We start from the raw sequence: 20,519 nt of genomic DNA, 5'->3' as shown, positions 1-20,519 counted from the left end.
TTGCCAAGAGGAGAAGAAAATATGCAGACTTTGACAAGAGTGTGGGAGCAAAACAGCATGCTGTTGGAATAAGTCAGTGCAGTGAAGGTTATCCGATAACCCAACATTCATTTTTCTTAAAACCGAGGGGTTTTTCAAATACTGAGTTTAAAATATCTAACAAATTGAAAAGGAAATTGATTTATGAGATCTTTTGGCTGGGATTTTTCTCACCAACGGCCCCGTTCAGGTTCTGGAAAATCTGGCACTTATGGTCCAAAGTCATATTGAGAGTTTGCTGAAAGACATGAAAACAGAGATAAATAGCAAACCACAGAACGAAGTATGTATTCAAGTGATGTAATGTATAAACAGAGTGCTGCTGTTGACACAAGATACATACTCTTTGCAAAGGATCCACGTATATTTTAGTGTAGAAGAGCTGGTCATCGTCGTTGTCATGGAGGTTCCACTGTGAAACTACTCTGTTTATGTATGGGGAGTAGCCGATTATACCTGCAAGTAATGAATGGTGTGAATGCATATCCAGCTGTAAAGTATAGGTTGAGAGACGTTTACAAGATCATATACAACAGGCCCACTGTTGGTGACAATTAAGCTGCTTCTGCTGACTCTATACTGGTTTAAAGACTTCACTCTAGGAAGCCTTGAACGCCTCATACAAAGTATGATTTTTGGCAATACCTTGCACACAAAAAATGGGCGGGGTCCTCCTTTTCCCACAGTCTGCATATAGCAATGAGTGTAAAATATACAAGCAGAAAGAAAGCTGCAATCTATATGTTATAACCGTTGCACAACTCACTGCTATCCAAGCCTCTGGAACAGTATGTGCCAGTAACTCACACCCTCTCTGTCTCTAAATGTACATCCACCATCTCCTCGCTTTCCCTCTCTTGCCTAAGGTCGCTGACCACAGCAACAGATTGCAGGGTTTGGCTATGTTGCTGGTCGATGTGCCAGTTTGCATCCCATCATTAAAAAAAAAAAAAAAGCCACAGACACCGTAAACAACTAAATGGATAGACATGACATAATCTAAATACCAGAGGCACAGAAAGTTAAAAAGAAATCATGAGAACTGATGCAATTCATTTTGTCAGGAGCTCGTCCACAAAGCGCTGGCTTCAGGAGAACGACAGATCCTGGGAAGTGTAGCGCCTTTGTGTCCCCGACCCGTCTGTCTGGAAAAATTCACTGTTTCGCACCGCGCCGTAGTCGCAGCCTTTATTAGGCTCGGTCCTCTTAAATAAACAAGCACAGTCGCACACAAACACAACCCTACTGTATCTTGATTCTATCTCCTAAACACTCTACGCTCTGTGACACAGCAGTGTGTGTCCAGATGCCATAAAACATTCCCTCGATGGTCACTTGGGCGGTATCTGTTAGGAACACAAACAAAACCTACAATTTTACACAAACTGTGGCACATGGAGGGGGCCAAGACAAATCCACATGTCATGTCAGTGACAATGAATGCTAAAAACAGTCTCTGATCAGTCTGTGGGACAGCACGGCTCCAATATGGGAGGTCAGACAGGGCTGATGACCACAGGGAAAGCAGTAATTCAGTGTCTTCGAGAACGGGGCAGGATGCAGCTGGCCTTACCGTTTGAGAACATTCTGTTATGGTTCCTTTGTTAAAACATCTGCACACTTTTGAGAACGGATGACCTGTGTTAGATTGTTAAACTCCTGTCTCAAGAACATCAGAAAAAAATGTAGCCCATGTGTTTGTCCCATCTTGGCTGTGTTATTGCTATTCCTTATTATCAGGCAGCCGCAACAAGTCTCCAAACACCACTCTTGCTGCTTGTGTACTGACGGAAAAATAGATCATATTTCTCTCATACTAGCTCCCTTTGTTCAGGCCCCTCTGTAAAATCCAGAGTAGAATTTAAAATAATTGTAGATGTTTATGAGGAAGGGGGAGGGCACTTAAAACTGAATCCAGAATGAAAAAGCTACAAAAAGCACAAAATGCTTTTGTATCAGCCTTCAGATGAATGTAAACCGGTCACCTCTTGTCCACTGAGGCAGGAAATACCCCAGAGAGGCTGTTTACAGGAAAAACATACTTGTATTTTACAGCAAGAGATAATAATTAAAATCTGGTGGTTTCATATGTAAGTCTGTGTTGCCATTCCTTCAAGTATGAAAAGGAAAGTCTACACACCAACAACAGCTCCAGATTAGATTAGATTTATTATCACCAAAACAAAGGAATAACGTTTTAACGACAAGGGAGTAACAAGGGGGTAAAGTTTTGACCCGAAACATTACTCCTTTATTTTGGTGATAATAAATTATTATTCTGGAGCTGTTGTTGGTGTGCAGACTTTCCTATTTCCTATGATTTACTTGTATTGTCCGGCACCCAGCGTTTAGACATGGGGATGTTCATGCTTTTTCTATTTTTTTCATTCCTTGAAGTGACTCCGCAGCTCTTTGAATCAATAACAGCGAGTGTGCTCTGGTGTTTCGCCCCCCTGAATTCCTTCTAAGCCTGCAAGTCTTCAAAATCTGACAGCTGACGCTAGAATGTATAAACCCCTGTGCACCCATGGAGGCTGTGGGTTTACAATAAGGTTAAACACTAATCTACCGCAGCATAGAATTGCTACACACATGATGGTAGTGGTTTACTGAATTTCCAAGTTATATTTCACACTGTTCTACTCAGATAACCATCACATTATAGCGTTAATATAATAATATAATAATTCTCTACAGATGAGTGTGTGGTTTTATATTTGAATTTCATGTCAGAGCTACACATAGCTTTGGTTGGGTTTCAAACAAGAGTTTGCAGATTAAAAAGAAGCAGCAACATGTGAAGGGTGACACTTTAACATCTTTTTTTCACCTGATCACTGAGATCGCGGACCATTTTGATCATATTTTGAATTCTTGAAACCCACCTCCAGAGTTGAGGTAGCGCTTGCCGCTGCGTACTGATGGGTACTTGTCAGCTAGTCGCTTATCAGGCCATATCAGTCCCTCTGCAGCAAAAAGCACTTTGTGATTGGCTTGCTGGAACTTCCTGAGAATCTCCTCTGGTCCCCCGGCAAAGATAAGATCATAGCTAAAAGGGAGGAGTGAAGATGAAATGCAACAGATGCTTATCAGTTTTTTTAATCCTTCAGGGGCAGCCTGACAGTTTTCTTAAACAAGTATATTTTAGCTCACATCTGTCTCAACCAAGGCTTCTACTTGCTTCAGACAGATAATGATCTAAAAGTAAACAATGGACTGTCATCATGAGTGAGCATTTGTATAGGCTAGCATTCCTAGATTGTAAGGTAAATCCAAATGAGGTCCTTCTTTTCCAGACAGAAACACACAAAGATACACAAACCGTGTGTGTGATGATGCATGCATGGCCTGTGGAGCTCTGTGACAGATGGAGGAAAAAGTGCCTAACCGTCCACACAGACCTTGTGGTGACTTGTTTAAAAGCATGCTCCTATTCAAAGGGCAGATCTAAGGGGGTGGAAAATCCAAAAGGTTTGTACGGATTTTATTTCTCTAAGGTGTGAAGTCATAAAGGTAAAAGAGCTGATTCATGCTATGAAACACTCACTTCCAGGAGTGACTTTGATTCTTTAGATGTGTCTGTGTGATGTAATAAAATGAACCGATCCAGAAAAAAAAAGAAAGGTAGAAAAAAACATATAAAAGGTTATATACACGCCAGTTTATGTAAGGTCTTAGGAAAAATGAAAGACAGCTCTCCTTTGGACAGCTCGAACCAGCTCAGTCGGGCATGTCATGAGAGAAAGGGAAGTCTACTGTAGGTGAGAAAACCTCTACTGCTCTACTGTATCCACATCTGGCTGACACATGTTCGTACAAATACCCTCTGTCCCTTGTTAAATTAGCAATTATTTTTAATGCTCCAGTATAAAAGGATCTGTAATCCATGACAGGACATTCTGGACAGTGTTAAAGAGTTAATTATTCTATAATAAATACATAAAGATTCACCTGACCTGGAAATGAACTGGTCTGTTTTACATTCTCTGTCTCTCAGTTACTGTGTTGTGCTATGTGGTTCTACTTTAGTTTTGAAGTGAGCACACAGGCCCAGTGGTTTTTTAACTCCCGGTTCCCAAAAGTCTTTAAATTACCAGAGTTACCAGATGAAGTCAATCTATAGCTGGCGGGACAGGAGCCAGGATTGTATTCAAAGCCGTATTGAACGTCCTCTCTCTTGCAAAGGGCCGGGAAATGAACTGAAAAATTATAGGCCAACATTTAAAATCTCTCATCGACTTGATCTTAACTTAATGCTACCTCGTCTCTGATCAATGTCTTGCCTGTGCTCACTCAAAGCTGAGCTGGCAAGAAGGGATGACACAAGTGGTTTTCAAAGCGCCGACGGTTTTAGAAAGTCCGGTGCTGTAGTCTGGATGGGTGGAAATACTGATGCAGACACCCACCTCGCCCCCTGACTGGGGCTTATCAGTCACGACTACCAGACATTAATGAATGACTCACAGACAGATACCCACCACCATGTTTAGAAAAGTGCTGTATAAATTAACTTTATTTTAGATACTGACCAAAGGATACAACTCTTTTGTAACACCTACCAAATAAATAAGAGCTATCTCAAAAAATTGTGCACAATTGAGAACAAAAATGTCATTCTACCACCTCAAATAATTTTATTTAGGGAGTTTGTATTTATTTTTGCAAACCTACCACATGCCTAGAAGCTCTATGAATTCCATTTTCACTAAGTTTGAGAAAAAATGTGACGTTATGACTGAATCATGGGCTGACGCGGCCTAACCCAGCCGACGTGGCCCCTGCTGAATTATAGATTTTAAAATAGATTTGAATGGCTCATTATCCCCTGTGAAGTGTGAATGCAGTTTATTACACTACAATCATTTCCACAAGATGAAAGAAAAAGATTACGTTCCCATTTACCTGTTCCAAGGGTGGGACAACTTTGCACAGTAATTATAGGTAGCGTTATTCATGTGACATGCTACAGTAAGTATCATCATCATCTGCTCTATTTGAGGAACTATGGCCTGCAAAGCTGTTATTATTCTAAACCACTCACATTAACTCAGTGAAACTTTCCATTGGCCTTGAAAAGTCATAATTCAGCTACCTGCCTCATATTTGCTGATGCTCTATAATAACGCCTTGGCGTAAATGAGTGGAGGGCGGGTTAATGCTACATAATCATGCAGGCAGAAAGCATCACTTTCAAAGCAATTATTACAGTCTGCGACCTTGAAAATGAGTTTCATTCCAGATTCATTGATCTACACGGCAATTGAAGGTGTTTTGTGTTGAGTTGTTATGGAAATGTTTCATGCTCAAAGTGATCAAAGTGTAATCAAAATTATCGAACATTTCCAAGTAAGAAAAGAATAATCAAAACAATCTTTTTGTTCATCTTTTTGCTATTTGTTGGCTCCAGACATTAGATTCACAATGAGAGACTTCACTGCTCTACAGTATTTTGAAGTGTCTCTGGGGAATTTCACTGTCAGGGATGATTGTCAGTGAGCGCTGAAGTAATCCATCTGCAGCGGATCACATTTTGGCTTTGATATTTTTTTATTTTTTTGCTGAAAATCCTCTTGAACTGTCTGAGTCTGGATGACTGAGAAAGACACATTACAAAGGAAAACTACCATTGGCCTGAAGCTACAGTGAAAATGTAGAATCATGCTGCCGTGTGAAGCCAAACATACAGTATTTGATTGTCAACGTACCTGTCTACGGTCAGGACAACGAGATCCTCCTGGTCAGCCAGAGCCTCCATGGCCTCCTTCAGTAGTCTGACTTTCTGTCCTCCACCTATAGACCGTCCCACGTCGCCACCCTTCCATGCCTCTCCCATTCCCAACACCTGAGCCAGGACACAAGGTGGACAAGGAGGTTACATGCTGTCTTCTGACATACCACCATTTAGACATCCCACCATTCCGACATACCACCATTCCGACATACCATTGTCCCACCATTCTGACAAGGTGTTCAATATAAGGAAATGTGCCTTACTCAACAGGTAAGACTCCCTCTTACTTATCTGGACTCTATCTATCTGGCCTGTCTAGCCTCTACCTGGTCTTTTTACTAAACTTAACCAACTCCTTTCATCATTACTTAGGCCTAAACCCAACCCGTGCAAAATCTTTTGGGGAAACAATACGCTATTAAAGGAATTGACGGAAAGGCAGGATGTTTAAAAAAAGAAAAAATACCGTCATTCCGACCATAGGAGGCAAGAATTGTTGGAATGACATTGGACAATGGACATTTGATAGGTCTTTAGTTGTCTAAATGGCAACACTTATTTTTTATGTTGGACTGGTGGGATGTCAGAATGGCGGTTGCCCCCCCGGACAAGGCGTAGAACCAACACAAAAACTAAAAAAAGGCAGTTCTGTAAAAGAAAAACATCTCCACACATCCTCAATTTTTTTTTCCAGTTCTTAAAATCAGTTTGACATTTTCCAAGACCTTTCCTAAATTAGAACGCAAAGATGGGTCAGTCTACTTATATCAAGAAAATTACACTTGATTGAAAATGGGCTAAAGTTGGTGCTTTGGAAAGTGGGTCAGTTATATTATCCTGTAAGATGAATCTTTTTCACTTACAGTAGTGATCAGTAGGAAGGCAAGTTTCATTCACTCCAGTGCATCAGTGCTCCCAGAATAAACTCCTACGAATACCCATTGGTATGAACTGCAATAAAGTTTCATAAAGCCTTATACTGAAGATCCACATGCAACCAAATTACCTGAGGTATCACATGTGTTATAGTCATACTTGGTTTGTTTACATTAAGCTACAGTTAAAGCTGGACCAGGCGATTTAATTGGACCACTGTCGTAGTCCCAGTATACAAGCAGCATGGGAGAGGAACTGATTTATTGACTTAAATCTGTCCAACTGCGCTGTGATAGGTGCTGATAGACCCCATGTCAGCTTGTTAGTATTGGACCTTTTTCCAGATGACCTGTTACGTCACACACCAAAGACCCAACAAACAAGTAGGCTAGCAGTGAACTGTTAGACTGTAACGTGGACGCTTTTACAGCTCTGTTCGTTTAGTTTTGTGTCCAGTTGAGGTGTACGTGCAGGAGCAATTTGATTCCCGACTGTATTATCTGGGTGCCTTAGTCCAACTTTCACAAGTGTGATTCATTGCGATTTCAGTTTAGTATGTGATCTGGTTTTCATCGGGCTAACATGATGTTATGTACTGTAAACACACTGACAGTTACCGTAGGTTGTTAGTCATTTAACCAACGTGGTGTTTAAGTTTTCTCAGACAGATTGTGATGAGTTAAGATCCAAAAAAAATGTCATGAAAGTAGCTTGTAAGTGTGTGTCTGCAACAGATGGAATACAGGTGCAGCAGGATCACATAGGAGGATGGAAATGCGAGCAGGGCATGAACTCATCGCTCCGAGCTAGAAAAACAATGTTTTTTTGCTGCTGCTTACAGCCGCAGAGGGAAATTCAGGACCCACACTGAGGAGTGTGCCTTTATTTTCGCAGCTTGCTGCACTTCATTGTTTCCTCTAACAGACCTAATCAATCTTTGGAAGTGTGTTTTAAAAACACATTTGGCTGCTCTGCGTGTGTGTGTGTGAGGATGGCATTGTTTGCTGGTACATAATTTTACAACATGAGAAGACCTTCTTACCTTCACAGTGTAGTTGAAATAGTTTGCAGACTGCATAAAGCGGAGGAAGCCGTCTGTTTCCTTTGTTGCTACAGTTAAGACAAGCAATTTTTCTGGAGAAAAAAAAAGAGAGAAGAGAAATTTCCGCAGTTGATTACAGGGATTTGGGAAAGCACTCTTTCAGCAGAGAACTGTGACCTAGTTGTGAATTTAAGGCTTTGTACATATGACATGTATATAAGTTGTTTTAGATCAGTTAGATTCCCACTTGTATGAACCAAGTTCCTTGTAAACCTCAGACCTATGTCAACAAACTGGTAACAATTTGGTTTAGCAGGCTTAACCCTGAGTTTCAAATTAGGAACATCTACCAGAGTTTTAATTTGATTCAAAAACAGAGGCTTATTTTTAAACATGGCCTCAAAAATTGAGTTCTTCTTGGGTTAAATGGAACTCCCACAAACCTCCAGGACATTTCCAGTGGTCATGAGTGCTGAAGTCTGAGGTTTCAGGAAGGGTTAGACCAAATACAAATTAGCACTATAGCCTCATGTGAAGCTCGAGAGGCAGACCACACCCACTGAGATAGTTTTCACTTGTTCTATTGTGTTTTCTTAAACCAAGTAGCTTTGATCAGAAAAGCTGCGATCTTTTATTATGAGCCAAGGAATGAACGAGCCTCGTGAACTGGGCCATCAAAGTGTTATTCTATGAGGAGGGCATACTGGTTGAATCCCAGCTGACTACAGATCATCCCAGAATGTGTGAAAATGTTGCTCTGTACCAACCTTGAAAAAAAGTTAATGACACTTTAATATGGTGTTTCAGTAACACATGAATACTAATCCTGCTTTTCATGTTCCTAGAGCCAATCTGCCTTCAATTTAATATAAAGCGCTATGTTCCACTGAACCCTCGTAAATTATTTACAATCTTACTCTGGCAAGTAGGATGGGAAGTATGAAAGAGCACATATCAGGGCCGTATAAAGACTCCGGGAAGACCTAATCCGTTACGCACTCCCCCAGAATACAGCTCAAGAGCTGACATTGCACCTTTGTAATAAAGACCATGAAGTGGTTTTCATAACTTCATTTCCAGGGCAGTCTGTAATTAGCCTGGAGTGTATTGATTATTTGTCTTTTAATCTCTCACCATTCACGTAAAGAGTCCAGCTTACATTCCAAATAGAGGATGTCAAGATTTTCATGCGGTAGGCTATAACCCACCTCACTCCCACTGGTCAAAAATAAATTCCTGTGCTGCTTCCATGAAAGGCAAAGTTATTTTACCGCAAGGAGCGCAAATATGTTGAAATATTATTTGAGTAAAGCCCATTTTAATAAAAAAGGGTTTGTACGACATAAACACACTCTGTGGATCTTCAAACACTGGATATAAGGACATCGAGTTGCCTGATCTGTGCCGTATTTGTACCATTTGTTTTTTCCACACTGGGGAAGTAAACTAAACAAAGCCTCGGGTTAAGTCCTATTCTAAAGCTTATTTTCCAATTTACCAAAAATCACCCACATCCCACCCACTCATCCACACTAAAGTGCATTACAAGCAGCCTCCTCCTCTTTTCCATCTTTTCCTGTCAGTGTCTTAGCCATTCTCTCATCCCAGTCTAGCCTGTGGCCCTGTCATTGCTCTAATAGCCATTCCAGTATTACTCTGACACATAAATTCTGTCGCAGGTTGGAAATAGTCTGACTCTACCCTGACAGTGTAAAACGGCACGTAGCAAAGAGCTGGGCAGTTTAAGGACAATGTTAGTTTCAAATTAAGCACAGCGCAGAGGGTGGGGGTGAATATTCTGTGCCACACATGTGCCAGTGTTCTTGTTCTTGTCTGGGAGGTAGAAGAAGATGGAGCAGACAGAGGGATGGCGACTCTAGCTACATCTGGGAAACACATTTCTCGAGAAGCTCTGTAAAACAGGTGATTTAAACGGTTACAGGACAGCTTTACATGCTGTCAGATTATAACACTGACAAAGTTGAAACCCACGCCGTGTAATTAGGTATGCAGAGTGCAACATGTGCATGCCTGAAGACCAGATCTCCTGGCAAATGGTTTCACTTTTAATGAAGGAAGACAGTTTTCTTTCCTCTGCTTTTGCTGCGTGGGGATAAATACGGCAATATCGGTGCACAGTTTCGTACCATCTCCTCTGGAACGTATACTAGTGGCGCCTTAAGAATTTTCTGCTGGAGCTTCTGGGCAGTATTTGGAAACCTCTAAGAAAATTTATCATTTCATAATGCCGTGATTACAGCCAGGACATGTGTTTTGAATATCTCTGTACTGAACTAACTTCATTTTCCTATTCCCACAAATTTAAATCACTGCTAGTGGCTCTTTTTTTTTTTGTATTTGTACAATTTGAAGCAAATGGTGAGCTGCAGGTTGGCAACCCTGCTGTGTACTCACTTAGTATAATCCATTTTAATTTTCAGAACAATAAACTTACAAGAGCTGCAGCTTTATTTGTGTTGTAGTAGGCTTCACACTGGCACAGAAAAGCTGTATTATCTCTAATGGCTGGGATATATTTTCTGTCTGGAAGAAATAGACTGACACCCAACATCGATCATCCGTCTGTGACTGTGTCCTGACCTTATTCACCCACAGAGATTTCCTCATTGTCATAAACTTGTCGGCCACATGTATCCGTGCTCCCGCTCTAACACAGCCTGGGGATTTAAGCCTTAAGCTTTTAAAATAAGATGAGACACTTTTATTTCCTACATTAAAAATGTTCTCTAAACACCTCGACAAGTTTCTTTCATGACCGTTCCATACACAAGTCCTGGTGGAAAAATCCCTTCCACTCTGGCCTCATATTAACTCTTTGGCTGGAAGCTCTGGCTGGATATCATGGCATTGTTACCACAGACAAAAGTTCCTTGGGAAGGACTAGGGGCTGCCAGTTCATTGCCAAGCCAGGGCCATTTATCTCTGTCTCTACAGATCATTTATCATGCCACTTTAGACTGCCCACTTTTTGATTGGACTGCATTACTTTGGCACATTGTTGAAAGAAAGACTGCTGAATTGCACATCTGGGTGACAATGGATGAGAGGCTAATGACCAACCCTGTACTATTAGTGATGAGGTGCCAATTTTACAGAAGGAGCAGAATATTTTAGACTGAAACCCTTACTGAAGTTAAAGGTTTTTTTTTTCAGTTTGGACACTTAAAGGGACAACGAGGAGTTTCTATTTGGTTATAAAAAAGTCTCACGTTAATGTGGATGAATCTACGCTACCCACACTTGTTAATGGCTCCATTTTCGATCAATATATCGTTCTGTCTCTATCGGTATTTTGTAATTTTAATTAATGGTGGAAATGCTGGGCGAGCCGACCAGCGTTTCCTTACTTTCGGTTTCGCGGACGCTGCGCGACGGGTCATGATAATAACGCCGCCGAATCGCCGTTTATGGTCGGAACTACGACGGTATCTGATCGTCTTCGAACCTCTGACTTTTATTCTTGATGAATGAAAACATTTTTGGCAAGACGTCCGTCTTGCGCCGGTCCAAGAATTTCACCGTGCGCGCAGAGGCTCATGGTAAATGTAGTATGAAAACACTTTGCTTTCCAAAACTCCTCATTGTCCCTTTAAATTGAATCTTTTTCAAATGCTACACTAAAATTGTTTCCTACCACCTGACTGTATTAAGTAATATTTCATACAGATAACTCTCTCACAGATAACTCGTATAATATAAACTTATAAGTGGATGCAGATGACATCCAGTTCTCTTTCACAGGAGACTGAGCACATCCTCCTTAAACTCCCTAAATTACTAATAAAGACACTAAAATACTTGATTTAATCTCATGTCAGTGATTTTTGATGACCATATTACCAAATCAGGCTAATAGAATGTACAAACTGTTGCCTGTCGACCCTGATTGAGTTCAGCTGCAGCTCTATTGTAATTTCCTCCTAGTTTCAACAGCACAGTCTCAGTTGTCAGTTTAATGCAAATGGAAACTAATATCAACCACATTTTCTGTCTGTGAAAACTGATTTTCATAATGCATCAAAAAAGCTGATATATGTTATGTCTAGAAGACATCAGACCCTTCACTCAAAGGGGCAGTTCCCTTTTGTTTTAAAGTAGACACGCCAACCAAAATAAACCACGCACTCATGTGATCCAGCCCAAATGTCTCACCTGATTTCCCTTTGCTAACAATTTAATGTCATGGCCGGTGTTTAGCCCTTTTCATTGTATCAAGGCAAGTTGCTGAGAAAAACAAAGAATAAGCTTAGTGGAATTAGCCAGGGTATTAATGGAAGATACATAATGGTTTATTGTTCAAATTAGTCATAGGGGATACAAAAACAAAGAATAACTGTTGGAGGACAACACAACTGCACATCTAGCTTCCTATCTAAGCTGAAAATTAGTTGTTAAGTTCTTTGGTATCTGTATTTATTTCATAATCAAAGTAATAATGATTGACTGAGGGACGGATGACAACACTCAGAGTGATAGGTTTTCAGACAGCTGTGATGTTGGAGGATAAGTGCCTTGTAAAAGTAAATCCAGCATGTTCTCTTGTCAGTACTGTATGAACAGCCCACAGGAGGACAGGAATGCAGCTCTTACAATGTTGCTGTTACTCTTCTCCAAGACCAGGCCTGGACGCCAAGTCGCCTTTCACTCTTTCTCTTTCTCTCTACCACATGGGGCCCAGCCGTCTAGGTAAACTTTCACACTTCGATGAGCAAAAGTTCTGACTCAGTGGCTGGGGCTAAGCTTAAGTAAGCATTTCTTGCAGAACGGAAAGAGGTATCATGGGAATGTGCCCTGGCCTTAAACATAAGGATAACAGGATCTTTCCTCTTCGACGAGACTGTCTTGGCCAGGGAACACAAACTACTTTTCTATTTTGGTCATCCAAGTAAATAAACAGCTTTTACCTACAGCCTCACAAAAATGAGCTAGAATTGTCTGGCCAAGGGAAAGTGCAGGAAGTTAATGGACTACATAACTCTGGCCTGCATTTATTTGACTGGGACTGTCTTTAATCGTAAGGTAAGCTAGAAACAATGAGCTGGAAGATGGAAAAAGACGTGCTTACAACCACATTTGATCTCATTCAGACTTCCGTCCAAGAATTTCACATCGTGATGCGTAATCCTGCCATTTCAATGTGCCACTCAGAAAGCTGGAGATTCACTTGAGGATGAGCGCCCTCCTGAAAAGCCAGCACGTAACATATGAAATGTAAATTTAACTTTTGCACATTCCGTGTGTTCCTTTCCTGCACATAAAATAATGAAAGGAGACATCAGTGGGGGAGTGTATGGCGAGCGGTGTTGACATTTTTCAGAATGTGTTAAGTTTATTGGGCTTCCAGGCATTCACCATTCATAGACAAGGCCTGGCCATTGAGCGTTGCCAAAACTTCAACGGTTCACACCACCAGGTTGTACAACTGAAAACGCATTGCTTAGCCTTATTCTAACATAAACTCAATCCACCCTGACAACAAGTTTCTCTGCGAGGGAATGTAATGGAAACATTTCAAGCCAAGTTGCATAAGAAGAAATTTATGGGGGAAAACAAGATTGGATGTCTATTCTGTTGGTATGCAATACATGGTTGGCTAAAGCACATTACCATGGTAACAGGATAAGGAGTTTTTAACTTGGCCTTCAAAGTTAGAAAAAGGAAAAGAGGCAGTCTTAACAGCCAGGCCATCACAGCAAAGGCAGAGACAAAATCCATTTTCACTACGTCACTGCGTGAGCAAAGACAGACCACAAAAATGTGTAAGTGAGAGCAGAAACCGAGCTTATCTCCATCCACGAGTCATTAACTTGTTGCAAAACTGTTCCACCGTTCAATATTCTACAATGCAGTACCTGCAGTAACTACTTTTTTTCATTTATAGCCAATCAGTGGCAGCAGAACCAGGTTGTGAAACACTGACATAGAGGTCAAGGTGCTAAAGCGAAACGTGATATTGACTGTGTCTGCCCCTTGGTGCTGAAACAGAGTGAGTGCGACAGGTTTCCAAAGCTCTTTCGCTTCCTGTGGCAGAAAATAAAGCTATGAGATCATTGAGAGGGGAGCCAGACAAACAGGCCGCAGGTGAACAATACGCTGCAGCTCATTACAAACCTCTGTAAAGTCCTGGCGAGGTTCTGAGGATTCATCTCCGTGAGTGACCCCTTTCTCGTAGTTTTCGCATTGTCACTTGAGATCTTGTTATTGTGGTAAAATTTCTACTGTAATAGCAACTCTGTGGTTCAACGCTGGTGTTGTGTTTGACAGGAGCTACAAAAGAGGGAAACGCAAGTATTTATGCATGTTCTGAATGTCCATAGTCGAAGGCGTGTTGAAAAGGAGGCTGATGTTGTTTAAACATGGGGACAAAGGAACATGTGCTCAGGCTTTCTCTCCTGGAAAGCATTCAGGTGGCTGTGTTTGGCTGTATACAGACACAAAATAAAAATGTGTGAGGAGTCCAAACCGTTGCATTACTGTCACTTCCACACAGCTGCACATTCACTGCATGAAGTGGCTTTGAATGCATCTGTATGCCGCGTTTATAAGGGACTAAATGTGTATATGAAGGATAAACACACATAAAAATCCCAATATATATATATATATATATTTTTACAGTTCTTCTGCACACATGTGACATTTCTCAGTCAAATATAGATGCATGCTTCCCAACCTACAGTTACTTTTAGAGGCTCTGCAGCTTTAGAATGCATTAGAATTTTAATGTAACCACAAGCAGCTTCGGCACAAAGAGAGAAGTTTTTGATATCTAAACGCCACCGGCCTCCAGACATGCAGACATTCCTTTTCACCTACAGTAGCAAATTATCCATCCACCATTATCGCTACTTAGGTGAGCGCTCCATGTGCTTGTAATTAGTCGTCTCGGTAACCAGATTTAAGGGATGGAAAAGTGAACGGACGAGAAAAACACCCAGGAGCTCCCAGATCGGTTAACGAGACTTTAGCTTTAGCCGCCCCGGAGCTAAACTAGAGTTTATTCTCAAAGTCGCCACAATTGATAAAACACACCACTTCTATAATACAAGAGCCGTGTAGTGCATCCGCGGCACGGGGCTGTGTTTCCAGTTACACATGTCAAACCACAGGCACTTCAGCCATGGGCCATGATGATGTCACCCGCATTCGGCCGGGAAATAGTCTCATCACACGTCAGCTTGAATCCAGATTCCAGACTGGCTTATTTGTTTTGCCCAAACAAAATAACTGATTTCATCTGGTATGCAGCATGCAGCGCTCTCGTTGGGGCAGAGTGACGACACTTACACTAGAGACAGTCATTTTCACACCCGCTGTAATTCAGCAAAATACACTCAGAGCTTCGACAGTTTTAGTTTCAACTGACATATTTTGATGACATTGGCCATAGAGGTGATATGAGCTGAGTATTTTCATGTACAGCCACGTGCTCTTATCTTGAAACAGCTCCTGATTTCTGCCTGGAAAGTGAAAAGAAGCTGCTTCTTATAAGATAAGCAGTGAGCTGCTCCCTCAGAGCATCTACGTGTTTTGTCAGTTTGCTCATTTGTTTTAAGAGACTGATTTCATGGAAACCAAGAAAAAGAATGTTCTACCTCTTTCTAAGTGAATGTATTTATTGTTTTTTTTATTTCTCCAGCTTGATTGTGTTATTAGTTGTGACTTGACCAAGTGGGATTTTGAACAGTCCGCTCCGTCAGCTGTATCAATACAGGATTCAGCCAAAATGGCTTTTGCTAAAAACGCAACAGCTGCACGATTCCCTCTTCTCAGACAGTCATTATTTAAACGACCTCCGGAGAATAATGGGATACTTGTAGCATAAGGACTGTCCTGACAGCCCTGCGTGTCGCGTCATCTTTTCTCAACTGCTGCCTAGGACAAAAACACTTTGCATCGTGGGAATTTCTCTGCTGGATGTCCTGCTGCTCTTATCGGTTTGATGTGTGGCGGAAAATACTTCAGACGCGGCTTTAGAAAAAAAAAAAAAGCAGACAACACAACGCATATTTGGCTGAGCGGGTGGCACAGGATCAACCCTGCGGTGATATAGTGACAATGTTCTGAGGCGTGATTGCAGGCCTGTCCTGCCAACAGGGTTTGTTAGTTAGTTAGACTGGAATTACAGGCAATAGAGAGCGCTATTATCCAGTATATACGGCATGCATAACCTTAGGTGGAGTTTCCTTTTCTTCTCCATAAAATACTGTGTGCTGACACGTCAGTGATGTCTGGGAAAGGTCTAATCTAAAAACACACAATTCCACGGGACGGTGGAGCAGACGATCATACTGAGTAATGGTGTTTGTTCCGGCCTCTCGTAAACATCCACTTAAGAAATATATCCCAGGGACACAAAAGGTGTCTCCAAGTAAATAACGTCAACATTTTACAACTCTATAAAATAAAAACTGTGGGCCTCGTTGAGGTCTTCTTTAGATCACCTAAAACTTTTCAGACTGTGGCCTCTTGTGTTCAAATTTAAAGCTTACCAAGCAGTTTGGTAAGGACAGTCAAGACAGTGAAGAAACATTGTTTCCAGGCCGATGTGAGTGGTTTACTGTCCCTCGTCTATTTTACTAGTTCGGGAGACCAATATTGTAAAGTGACTCTGAAAAGCTACTCGGACCGACTCCAGTTGCTGAGTCGTGACCAGAGATATGCAGCGGCTTGAGGCTCACGCCACAAGAACTACATGTTAAATCCAATACTAATGTCAGAAGGTCTGTTCACAGTCAGTCAAGGAGTCAGTGAAAGGCTCCTTTCAGATGGCCGGACGGACAGTGGGGGTCTACACCCGCCCCGCTTTTTTGTAACTTTCCAAAGTCGACAAACCAACAGCCACGTCTGCTGTTCTCAGCGACCGACCGTCCAGGTGCGCATAGGTGAGAAAAGGGCCGAGCTCTGCCGCACCGCTGTCGCTTTTCACTGCTGAATCACACAGTTCACGTCTGTGCTTCCACCACAAGAGAGGAGTTACACTCATAGGAAGGAGCTGGAGGGATCAGAGTGCATAAGGTCTGAAGAGAAACACTCATAGCTTTCGATGCAAATAAGAGAATCTGAATGTGTCATGTTAAGTTTTTCTGAGCCTTTTTGCTGATGCGTTACAAACCACTTTTTCTGCTATTTTTATACCCATGACCTGGATCTTCCTCGCCTATCAGCCCAAAACACTCCGAACAACTTGACACGTTGGGTGACATGTCTTCGGAGGTTGCTCTTAAGAAATATATCCATGCCTAAACCCAAGCTGACCAAAGCTCAACATGATCCCACTGCGTCTTAACAGTCATTTGGGTCTCCTCTCACACGATACTCTGTAATTCCCTCGCTTTCCCTGGAAAAGAGATTAAAACTCAGGGGGGAAAGTGACTCACGAAATGGATATTCCACACTATTAATACATCATATAATAGGTGTTGTGCTTGTGCATTTCTGACATTATTACCCGGGTAGGCCCACCTCCAATGGCTGATATCTAACTGATGGGCTAGTGGAGTGTTTTATCATTACCCAGTCAAGAACATATGGCTCTTATTTGGATTAGAATGGGAAAAACAAAAGAACATCTGTGCTACATATCATACTTTGGCATTTAATGAGTAATTGCCACCCGCGGTGTGTTCTAGGCCTCGGTTTTATTTATATGGTTGGATTTTGGAAGGAAAAAGCGTTTCTGCTGGTCATCGTCACTCAACTATTACAGCGAGGTGGGGTGTTGTGTATACACGCTTAATATTTTCTCTATGAACACCAAACCTGAGGGAAAACAAAACTGAAGTCCACTCAATTAGGAGTCAAAGTTTGTTGCATTGAGGTTTACATCGTTTTGGTCAAATCCTCTTTCAATTATCTTCTGTTTCAAACAGCAGAGCAGCTGTCTCCGTGTCCCCTGATGATAAGATCAGTCCAAGCTGTTGAAGGGATTTCACAAGCAAACATCTTAACCATTGTAAAAGCTTGGAGTGTGGCTACTGTGTGGGAGACACCCAGGTTAGTCCAGACCAGAGGACAGTGAGAGCCTGTGGAGACTGAAGTCAGCTGTCGTGCCCTCTGCCTCCCTCCCGCAAAATTCAAGCGTTAAAAAAGCAACACGATTTCCAGACATTTAAGTATCCGCCTATGTTGTTGTCTGCAGGCTTTCTTTTTTTTTTTTTTTACAAGATGCCCTGCGACTGCGACAGAAGCTGTGTTTAACTGAAATGATTTTTAGGGCAATTTACAGCAATTTAGCCACAACAACATGTTAATGGGGCGAGGACTTTCACACAAGTCAATAAACCTGTACATGCACCAATATCTAGTTTGTCTCAGGAGCAGAGCACTCAACTGTAAGAGCAGGTTGTGCTTGGCTCTGCTCCATGAACCCTCAATTATAGCAGCTTTACAGGCGCTTCTCTGTTTCTCCAACATATAATTAAAATCCAATGCTAATGGATTTCTCTGGCTTTCTGCTGTGGAGTAAATCACGGCTAATAACTGTATGATTGTTCTCATTTTCTTTGAAGTTTACATGCAAAGCAATAAAAACAAAAGAAACCATGAGCGACCCACCTCTAATTGGTTACTTATTTCTAACAAGCTGACGTGTGTCTGCATGAGCTGCATGCAGCTAGACAACATAAATAAAATCAGGATTGAGAGAAACCACAGACAGTTCTGCTCCGTCAAGAACTATCATGTAATTAAACGCTCCGGCTTATGAGCAGTGCGCCTTTAATGACATCACGTAGCGAGTTACTTTTGCACATTTTGGCGGATTTGGCGCATTTGGCTCGGCCATGCAGCGGAATATGAGAGTAAACAACTGGATCTAACATGGAAGAGCAGTATAGATGTGATGGGAGCTGCGCTGCTGTGCGTCAGGGGGCTGCGTTAAAGCCCCGGGGCGAGCGAGAGGAGGGAGGGAGAAAAAAAAGTTTTCTTGTTGTTTACCTTTCGGGATTGGCACAGGAGCTTGAGGTGTTTCAGTAGAGTAGACACAATATGCAAACTTGATCCAGCATGAAAACACAAAACAAAACTTGAGGTACTCCATAGCTGTTGAACGGTGCGTGTTCCCGGACTGAGCGGCTGGAGGAGAGGAGAGGAGGAGGAGGAGAGGAGGAGGGGGAGCCGGCTGGACTGTCGCCTCCACTCAGACCCACAGGGTCGCAATGTGCGCTCTCGCGATAATAAAATAATAAAAAGCTAATAAAAAAAATCCACTTGTGTAACACGTTGTTTTTGGACTAATGGCAGCTCGCAGTGCTCCGAGGAGGGCAGCAGCTATAAGTACTGCAATTCAGGGGGAATTAGAGCAACAGGCGTGGTTCCTTAATTGCAACTGCAGCGGGTGAAGCTCCAGCCCCTAGAGAGAGAGAGGGAGAGGGAGAGGTAACGGTATTCACCCCTGACACAGGGACGTCCTGCGCGAAAGTGTGACTAAGCACAGCTGTATTTGAACCCCCCACCCCCACCCCTTACTGTTACACAGCCCTCCCCTGGTCCCCTCCCCCTGAGCGCCCAGCTTCTTTCTGCCCAACAGCTAAACAACACCCCCCACTTTTTTTTTTTTTTTTTACAGTACAACCCACTCAGAGGCTCAGTGGTGTGAGCCATGGACTCAAATTTAAAAATCACACCTTACTGCTAAAACATTTTCTCTGTTTTCTTCATCAATTTTCCCTTTCTTTGTTCGCATCACACACAGTTCATGATTCCACAGGGGCCAGTCCGACATGACCGTGCCTCTTCCGCAGCAGTGGCAGAACTAGAACTCAGTAAGCGGTACTAGTCCTGTAAAGTCCTGAATTTACAGTTGGTAACAGAGTAACAAAGTAAAATCACTTTGAATTTTTTTTTCTTTTTAAAAATTGTGTCATCTTTGTTATATTTCAGCTCTTCCAGAACAAACTCTGGATCTACTGTACAGTGCATGACGACACTGAACACATCATCTAAATGTACTCCAGATGTTCCCTGGTCTTACTCCTTTTCCCTGGCAACTGTAACCTCACCTATTAGAAGTAGGTTAGTGACTGTCCAGTTCGTGCACAGGTCATGGCCTCTGTCCAACTTACAGTATGTTGTTTTGGGCAAGTAGCCAATCACTGCATCCGTCTTTATGATACATTACACATTATAGTTTCCCATAGTAGTTTCAAAAGTAACTTGTGTGCTGTAGTTTCCTGTTTCTTTCTGTATTTTTGTCTAAACACACCAACAGACTTTTGAGACTTGTATATAATGTGTGTTTATGAATTTTTAATGTATATCTTTTGTTTACCCACCAGCTGCCACAGAGGTAGTATCTGCTGCTCAGGCAGTCCAAACCCAACCGTGCAATTAAACTCAAAGATAAAAGAAAAGGAGAAAATACAGTGAATCAACAGAAAAATAAAAACAACAAAGACAAATACTACCCAGCTCCACAAGTATCAATGTGACATAAATGCTTAGTGAACACATTTAATACCGCTCAGAAATGGCAGCTGGTGGGAATGGCTCTTAAATGATCATATCGTCTCATATTTTCATCACTCTGCACATCCTGTGATACATGCTTAGTATTAAACCTCTATCCATTAATTCTATATGGTAAAGCTATGTGGATATGTGGCCAAATAACATATTTCTCATAACGCAGGGAAACTCCTCCTACCCCTATGATGTTAAAGCAGAAGTAAGCGATCCGGTCGTTTTGGCTTCTTGTCAGCCGATGGAGTTAGCAGTCCCCGCCCTCGTCCCTACGTCACCACATGCACGCGCATCCCTTGGCTGCACACACAGAGAGGACCGCCCCTTTATGCCGTTCTCTCTCCTCAT

General features: G+C 42.0%; 1 protein-coding gene across 1 annotated transcript in view; it reads right to left on the bottom strand.

Moving 5' to 3' along the window:
- plod2 (procollagen-lysine, 2-oxoglutarate 5-dioxygenase 2) overlaps nt 1–18,849 on the bottom strand; it is a 31,627-nt gene extending 12,778 nt beyond the window's left edge. Inside the window, exons 1-6 of the mRNA XM_083995583.1 lie at nt 18,648–18,849; nt 7,689–7,780; nt 5,745–5,881; nt 2,925–3,088; nt 383–495; nt 214–277 (exon numbers count right to left, since the gene is read on the bottom strand). Coding sequence (XP_083851709.1) covers nt 214–277; nt 383–495; nt 2,925–3,088; nt 5,745–5,881; nt 7,689–7,780; nt 18,648–18,750 — 673 coding nt within the window. The 5' untranslated portion in view covers nt 18,751–18,849. The remainder of the gene's footprint in view (nt 1–213; nt 278–382; nt 496–2,924; nt 3,089–5,744; nt 5,882–7,688; nt 7,781–18,647) is intronic.
- Between the last annotated feature and the right edge of the window lie 1,670 nt (nt 18,850–20,519).

This window comes from Trachurus trachurus (genome assembly GCF_905171665.1).
Source record: "Trachurus trachurus genome assembly, chromosome: 20".
Lineage (NCBI taxonomy): Eukaryota > Metazoa > Chordata > Actinopteri > Carangiformes > Carangidae > Trachurus > Trachurus trachurus.
This window is presented reverse-complemented; position numbering and strand designations above follow the sequence as displayed.